This window comes from Pteropus vampyrus, unplaced genomic scaffold (genome assembly GCF_000151845.1).
Source record: "Pteropus vampyrus isolate Shadow unplaced genomic scaffold, Pvam_2.0 Scaffold132, whole genome shotgun sequence".
Lineage (NCBI taxonomy): Eukaryota > Metazoa > Chordata > Mammalia > Chiroptera > Pteropodidae > Pteropus > Pteropus vampyrus.
The window spans coordinates 2590667-2599186 of record NW_011888913.1 but is presented as its reverse complement, the minus strand read 5'-3'; the positions used below and the strand labels follow the sequence as shown (position 1 = coordinate 2599186).

Sequence of the window (8520 nt, the reverse complement as noted above, 5' to 3'; positions counted from 1 at the left end):
GCCAATCACAAGCCGTGGGACCTCGGGCCGGTCCCTGTGCTGTGCGGGGCTCCTTATCTGCCCAGGAGGGGGCAGTCCCAGGATACCTGCGTGCCGTGCCGGGGCCAGAGTGAGTCACTGTGTGTGTGTGTGAGGCACTCGGAACCGCCCCCGGCCCGGTACGCACTCCACGACTGCTGTGAGGCCCACCATCTTCGCCACCAGTAGGAGCGGCGAGATAGCCTAGTCTTCTATCCGCTGGCTGGGGGACCAGGGTTGATGACAAGACAGCAGTGTCGTCGATGAATTAGAAAAGGAAAAAAGAAAGGAAAGCCCGAATTCTGGGCCCGGGCCCTGTGCCAGAACCTGGGCAGTGGGCGGCTCCCTACGGGCGTGACCCCACAGCCCCTCCAAGGCGCTCACAGCCCTCCGCGCCCCCCCGCCCACTGCTCAGCCTTCTCCTCCAGGGGCGAAGCCACCCGTCACGCCTTTGCGGGCCTGGGGTAAAATCAGTGTGACGCCAACGGATTACCAGGCAGACCCCACGCTCGGCCGCGGGCCTCATCGTTTCTCCAGCGCCCCTGAGCCCCAAGTACAGAGTCGCCCAGAAGCTGAGCGAAATGTCCACGCCGCCAGCCCGTCCTCCGGGGAGAATGCCAGCATGCGGCGTGCGGACTGTCCACACGCTGCCCGGCCCCTGTCCGACGGTCACTAGGTCACTGGGTCACCGACGGAGGCAGAGCAAATCCCGGGACCAGCACGGCGGCTCGGCTGCTTCCATCGGCTCGCTGGAAGATCTACCTTCTCAGGATATAATTTTATGAAAATTTAAGCAAAAGGGAGAAAAATAAAACTCCCTCCTGTGCCCTTAAGTGCTCTGGAGGAAAGAGAGGCCGGAGCCTTGGCACTGGCCTTCCCTCTACTCCTCGGGGGTCACAGGCCCGTGGGTCCCCTCACGCCCCAGAGCGGCCTGCAGAAGCCAGACCGGTCCCAAGCTCCGAGCCGGGCAGCAGCCCGTTGTTCAAAATTGTGCATTTTCAAAGGTGCAAGTATCAGGCTTTCCTCGAGAACCAGTTCTAAGCCCCGGGGTCTTAGCTGCCGCAGGGAGACCCCCCACCTGCCGCAGCCATCGCGAGGTCTGCGGGCCGGACAGGGAGTGGGGACATCTGCAAACGGCCCCCGCGGCGTCCCCAGACGAAGCCCCCCAGCCTCCACGGACCGGGGCCGAGCTCAGGGGCGCTCGGAGCAGGTGAAATGTTTAATTATCATCCTCAAAGACTCAAAGCTTACCGCCGGAGCGAAGCGCATCAGCACATGAATCCAAGGCGATGGCTCTGAACAGAACGTCGGTCGGTCGGTTGCCCGAGCAGGACTCCTTACTGAGGAAATGACACCTCGAAGGCAAAACAATGACGACATGACAGCCTGCGTAAATCAAGAACCGCGTGTGGATTTATTTTACAGTTGAGAAAACAGTGGACTTAATTGTGGGAACCCAAATGTACCTTACAATATTAATGACAGAACACCAAGATGTATAATTAATAGTGCATCGCTTGCTTTGTTTTCATTTATTTATTTTTGTTTGATATACATGCATCTGGAAAGATGCAAGTGCCAGTAAAATTTCTCTATTTAAATCAAGCTGCAGGAACTAAATTTTATTCAAAAATTGTGGTTTTACAGTATATACACAGAAATTTAATATAAAATGACAATATAAAAAGTTAAAAGAGAAAGCAAACAGCCAGAAGGTACGAAGAAAGTGGAATAGATTTCAATGGTACGATATGTAACATACGGGAGTTTTTAAGCTGATGCTGGCAATTTACAAGGAAAGAACTCCAACATTTGCCCGTTTTTTTGTTTTTTTTTTTTCATTTACCAGTGCAGCACGCTATAGAAAGGTCAGCTTGTACCAAAGCTTACATTTGTAAATAACTATAAACCGCAGTATTTTACAGGAGAAAAAGAAATAGCATTTTTACACATTTTTAAATAATAGCTTGCATACTTTTTGTGCCAAAAGTGGCATTTTTTTTTTTTTTCGGCATCCAGAGGGTTTGGGCATAGTGGCAACTGGGGTGTCTGCTATTGTTAGTTTTTTGTGGTCGTTTTCTTTTGTTTTTGTTTTGTTTTAGACGTGTGAAGTGGCTTCCTAACGCGGCGAGTCCCGGACAAGGCCGTGTCCTCAGCGGCGGCACGCGTGCCTCCCGCCAACCAGGATGCGCGGAAACGCTCACTTTTAATGATTAAATAAGTTTTGCGTCTGACACAGCTTTTGATCTGAATGAAATGCCTTGAAGCCTTTTTGTCCTGTTTCTCTCTCTCTCTCTCTTTTTTTTTTTTTTTTTTTGAGTGAAAGGCACAGAGATGCGATTGCAGTCCTCAAAGGGTTAAATCTGACACTACTAGGTTCTGTGACCTTTATTGTCATGGCAACTTTGTAATTTTAGGATGTCTTTTTGTCATTGTTATTTGTGTCTTTCTTTCCTGCTAAGTAAATGTCTCTGAGTAGTGCGGCCCCACTATTCCCTACAAAAGATAGCTTAACATCAAGAACAGATGTTGAAAATAAAGGTCAGACTTTGACTCACGGAAAAAGAAAAATAACATGCACGATCAGACAAAGAGCATATAAATATAACTACAAAATATGTGTAAGAAAAACCAAGGCCCAGACAGGCAGTTCGGCGACGAAGGACAGGCTGATTTCGGAGGCTCAGGCCGGGCCTCGTGCAGGGCGAAGGCGACGCTCGGTGCGAAGCCGCGGGCCCTGCGCGGCCGGACGCTACTGCTTCTCCAGCTCCGTCACGTAGATGAGGTGGTCCTCCGGGGACTTGCCGTGGGTCTTGCTGAGGTGCAGTTTGACTGCGTGCTTGCTCGCAAAGGTCCGGTTGCACAGCTTGCACTGGAATGTGGAGCCCAGGTCGTCCTCGGCGGCCCCCGCCGGGCCCAAGCCCTTGCTGGCCAGGACTTTCGAAACGTTCTGCTGTTCCTGGATCTGGCTGAGGGGCAGCTTGGAGAGGTCCTTCAAGCTGAAGCCCAAGTGCGTCTCGAGGTGATTGATGTACGTCGAAGCAGTCCTGAACTGAGAGGCACAATCGTTGCAAAAGAACACGGGGTGGCCCGTGTCCAGGTTCTTCAGGAACTTCGTCCCCCCTGTCCTCCTCAGCTGGTACTTGACGTTGGCCAGCCAGTGGCTGATGGTGGTCATGGAGAGCCCCGTGAACTTGGAGATGTGCACGCGCTCCTGGGGGCCCAGGTCCGACATGATGTACTTGCCCTCGGCCGTCTCCCGCAGGCTGGAGGCGAACTGCGCCTGAAGGATGAGCAGGTGCTGCGGGTTCCAGTTGGACTGCCGGCCCTTCCGCTTGTGGACGGGCGACAGCTCGTCCAGCGCCTCCTCGAAGCTGCTGCCGTCAGCGTCCGACTTCTCGGACACGGTGGAGGGCGTGGAGGACTTGGGGGTCAGCCGGCCCGTCAGGTTTTTCACCATGTCGGAGATGTCCATGAGCGCGCTCTCTCGCAGGGGCGGCGAGACCGAGTCGGCGGCGGGCAGCAGGGGCTTGCTCTTGGCCTTGGTCAGGTCGATGGGCTGGTCGCTGTGCTCGTAGTAGTACCGGTCGATGGCGCCGGCCTGCTTGGCGGGGGTGGCGGGACACACGGGCTTGTCCAGCACGCTGTTGCTGATCTTGTACAGCATGGCCAGCGGGTCCAGTGCCGGGCTCACGGGCTTGGACACCTTGCCCAGGTGCGTGTTCATGATGGACTGCAGTGCGCTCAGCGGGCTGATGAACGAGGGCTCCGGCGAGTGGTCCGTGATGATGCCCAGGTTGTTACAGCCGTTGGTGACTTTGGCCTTGAGCGGCTCGGTGCCGTTGGGGGTGTGGGCGTCCACCACGCCGTCCTTTTTGGCCTTGCCGGCCTCCGCCTCGGGGCCCGTCTTCGGCTGGGCTTTGCCGCCGCCGCCGTCCTCCGTCCTGGGGAAGTCTTTGTTCTCCTTGGCCACGGGGGACACGGCCTTGGCCGGCGAGCCCTTCCTCTTCTCCGCCAGCCTGTCCTCCTCCTTCACGCTGACCTTGCCCGTGACCTTCTCCACCAGCTCCTCCATGGCCGACACGTTGCTCTTGTGGGGCGGCGGCGTGAGGCTGCCAGGCGCGTGCAGCAGCGCGCTGTGCTCCGAGGACAGCGGCTTCACGCCGCCGGCGTAGGTCGGCTGCATCTGCACGCTCTGCACGGCGGGCAGCGGCTTCACGGTGCCCGGCAGCTGGTAGGCCGCGTGGATGCTGGGGTAGCCGCCCCACGAGGGTGCGCCGTTCTGGGCTTTGCTGATGGCCGTGGAGACCGTGTTCTCCAGCGACTTCAGGATGTCCACCCCGCCCTTGGGGCCGTCGTCCAGGTCCTCCTCGCGGAGGTACTGGTAGAGGGCCGCGGGCTCCACCCGCTCGGGCGCATCCTCGCCCTCCTCCTTGATCCGCCTGTCCGCGTCGCCGGCCGCCGGCGCCTTCTCCTTCTCGGGCTCCCTCTTCTCCTCCGAGGCGGTGGACCCCGCCGGCGAGTCCGGCTGCTTTTTGACGTGGGCGGCGGGGATGCGGGTGTGCGTGGTGGGGGGCAGGGGGATGGACTGGATCTTCTCCTCCACCACCGGGTCCAGCACCAGCTGCTTCCCCTTCTTGGAGGCAGAGGTGGTGACCTTCAGGAAGTGGCCGGTGACCATCATGTGGGCGGTGAGCTGCTGCAGGGTGTCGTGGGAGCTGCCGCACTCCATGCACTTGAGGATCTGCGCCTTGCGGGCCTCGAACTGCCAGGTGTAGCTGGCCCCGTTCTGGTAGCCGTAGCGGTTGTTGGGCGTCACGTAGGGGTTGGCGGCCTTCTGGTCCTTGGCCGACTCGCTCAGCGCCGCCTCGGCGGCAAGGCCGGCGGGCTCCGGGGAGCACGGCGACGCCAGGTCCTGGAGCGCGCGCTTCTTCGTGGACGGGACCAGCTTGGCGATGGCGGGGACGGGCTCCTTGAGAGGCACTTTCTGGTAGTGTTTCGTCTTGATCATGTGCACGCTCAGGTCCTGCAGCGACTCGAACGAGTGGCCGCAGTACATGCACTTGAGCACCTTCTGCGCGTCCTCCTTGCCCTCCATCTCCAGCAGCGAGCGCTTGCGCGGCTTGGACCAGCGCCGGGTCTTCTCGGCGTCCTTGTCCCGGTTGTCGTCGCGGTAGTGGCCGGTCTCGTTCATGTGCACCGTCAGCTCCACCAGCGTGTCGTAGGCGGCGCTGCAGTCCCGGCAGCGGAACTTGCTGGCGCCCGTGAAGATGGAGCCGTAGAGCTTGCTGCTCTGCCGGTACAGCTGCACCGTGCTGAACAGGCTGGGCTCCGGCAGCAGCCCGTACGACGGCGTCTGCTGCAGCGTCTTGGCCAAGGCGGCCTGGTGCCAGTCGTAGCCCGAGCTGCCGCTGGTGCTGGAGCCGGAGCCGGAGCCGGAGCCGGAGCCGGAGCCGGAGCCGGAGCCGGAGCCGGGCGTGCTCACGGTGGTGCCCGTGGGCCCCGCGGTGCTGGCGGGCGGCGTGGGCGTCGGGGTGGCACTGTCCTTCTGGCCGACATCGGCACTGCTGGCGGCGGCACCCGACTTCTTCAAGTCCAGAGCTAAGCTGGACCAGCAGGACTCGGAGAACAGGTTCGCGTACACGGCCTTGATCTGCGCCAGGCTGTCCTGCGGGTAGGACACGCTGTCCGGCCCCGGCGGCTCCTCCTTCTCGTCTCGGCAGGAGGAGCCCTTGAAGCGGGCCAGCTGGTCGCTGCTCTCGCTGAGGGGCGAGCCGTAGCCGGCGTCCTGGTTCGTGGCGGAGCTGCCGGGCGAGCTCTGGTAGCTCGGGGCCTCCTTGGCCTCTGCCCCGTCATTGCACACGTAGTCGCCTTCCTGGACGTCCAGAGACAGCCCGGCCTGCTCCCCGCTGGCTTCATCGATCTCGGCCGCCTTCAGCTCTTCCTCGGGAACGTAAGCTGGGGGAGGAAAATGAAACACGGTGAGAAGAGTCATCGTCAAGGACGCGGCCTCCCCGTCCTCTCCGATGATCGTCAAAGAGCCGTTTGTCGCCCGCGCCCCCGCGGACGAGGCCACCCCGCTTCGCAGGTCTGCCCCGGGACGACAGCCCCCTGAATGACTCAGCGAGGGGGCCTCAGCCGACGGAGGCCCCGGGCCCTTCTAAAGACACTTGGCCGTAGAAGCCACGCGGGAAGGGAAGGGCGCCTGCCACCCCCTCCGGAGGCTTCTCCTTTCGCAAGCAATGACGTAGGAGCCCTCGAGCCTTCCCATCACGTGGGACTTGACTGCCAGCTTTCAGGGCGAAATATTCCACAGACGGTATCACGTGGTTTCCATAAACAAAAACACTCCTTGACGGCAAGTGATAAAAATAGTCTTCACTAAAAAGGAGAACACGGCATAGCACCCCCAGGCCCCCCGCCTGCACGGAGCAGAAGTCACCCCCCTGGGGATGCCAGGCAGGTGTCAGCGAGCCCTGGCCGTACAAAGCAGCATTATTCACGAGAGCCGAAAGGCGCAAACGACCCAAGTGACTGACGGGCGAACGGATGAACAGAGCGTGGCGCTCCGTTCGGCCTAAGAAGGAAGGACATTCCGACACCTGCTACGACGTAGGTGACCTCGAGGACACTCGGTGAGTGAGACAAGCCAGAAATGAAAAGACACACAATGTATGATTCTGCTTATGTGAGGTCCCCGGAGGAGTCGAATTCACAGAGACAGGAAGTGGAAGGGTGGGTGCCGGGGGCCGGGGGAGGGTGCGGGGCTGTTCCGTGGGGACGGAGTGTCAGCCTGGGAAGACGGAAAAGTTCTGGAGATGACGGTGGTGACGGCCGCACAACACCGCGACTGTACAGGATGCCACCGAGCTGTCCGCTTCAAAATGGCTAAAATGGCAACTTTCATGTTATGAATATTTTACCGCGTTAAATTTGTTTTTAATTTTAACAAGGTCAAAGGCATATGCTGTAGTGGCCTGTGCAGGCTACATGTGCACGGCAGGGCGACTTGGGTTGAAGGAAGCATTTCCCAGAGGAAACGACAGGATACTGACAGCTGTCACATGAGTAACAGGGCGGAGGGCACGTGACTCGTTAGACGCGTCCCGGTTTTTCCTGTGAGATGTATTAGATCCTTTAATATGGGGCGCATCTCATTAATGCCCATGGGGAGATAATTGCATGCATCCTGCTTACCTTATTTGACCAATGTATTTTCCTTATTATCACCATTATTATCATTTTTTAGGGGAATAGCTAGCTGAACTACTGTTCCATGAACTACTTAGGATTTCTGGGGTTAAGCTGCTTCCCAGAAGGGCCCTATTAAAATGCGCTGATAGGACCTGAGAGGGGTGTCTCATTAAAAGCGATCACTCATTATCACATTATCAGGGCCGGATCCTAAGGGAACGTGGCAAAGAGTGACGCATTTTCCGGGACGGTTGACAAGAGCGACAGAGGCTGCCTTGGCTGCCCGGGGCCAGGGGGCCGGGCGGGGGGACCTGCAGACGGAGGGCTTCAGACACCGGCCACCAGCTGTCCCGGGTGTGGGCACACGCCGTCATCATGAGCACGTGCACACTCGTCCACAAGCACGGCAAAGGACAACCGAGCGGCCATTCGGCTGGACCCGTCAGAATACGGCTGCCCCACCCCTCGTCCGCGGGGGTACGTTCCAGGCCCCCCGGGGGACGCCTGCAACCGCAGGCAGCGCTGAACCCTCCATGTAACACGCGTATGGTACACACGCGTGTCTGTGACGAGGGTTCGTTTACAATGAGGCGGAGTAGGGGAGTAACAAATGGTAATAAAATGACCACGAGCCACGACGGCGCCACAGACAGTCCCAGCACCGAGACGGCCGCTGAGCGACTCACCGGCAGGGAGCACACAAAGCACACGGACAAAGGGACAGTCCCTGTCACGGGGGAGGGCAGCGCGAGGCTCGCCACCAACTCAGCCCTCGACTCAGAACCTGTGGACGGCTTATCGCTGGGATGCACCGTTTAATACTTTCAGACTGAGGCTGACCGCTGGTAACTGAAACCGCGGATACGGTGACAACCGTGCCTGCTCGCGTCAGGCGTCCCCGCCCGGGGCACACTCCCACGCCTGGCGACGGCGTGGGCACCTGGAGCACGCGCGTTCGCGTCTGGCTCACAGCCGAATGCAGAACAGCGGGCGGTAACAAAGCCGGGACTCGCCGTCCCGTTCACGGCACGGAAAACAACCGGCAGCGCGAGACCCGAGGTCTAACTCGGGCGTCAGCACCTGGACAGCGCCCTGGACCAGCCAGTGGCCCGCCTGTAAAATGGAAGGCTTGTGTTATTAAAAACGATTGCCACGTTCGATCGTGCTGCATTTCGTCCACAACTGTCACAGGGTCAGGACGGTCCAGGGTTCCGAGGGCTCTCGGCCTAGTGCCCAGCCCCGCGGCCCCACTGCAGAGGCACGGGCCACACTCCCCGTCTCTAAGCAAGCCTGGCCGAGGCGGCCCTG

The 8520-nt window shown here is 59.3% G+C and overlaps 1 protein-coding gene across 1 annotated transcript in view; it reads right to left on the bottom strand.

Annotated features, from left to right (window-relative positions):
- Nucleotides 1–1409: 1409 nt before the first annotated feature.
- The window catches only part of TSHZ1 (teashirt zinc finger homeobox 1), a gene marked incomplete at its 5' end in the record, with an annotated part of 79322 nt that continues 72211 nt past the window's right edge, over nt 1410–8520 (bottom strand). The window contains one exon of the mRNA XM_011367340.2: nt 1410–5976. Within this exon, the coding sequence (XP_011365642.1) occupies nt 2771–5976 (3206 nt within the window). The remainder of the gene's footprint in view (nt 5977–8520) is intronic.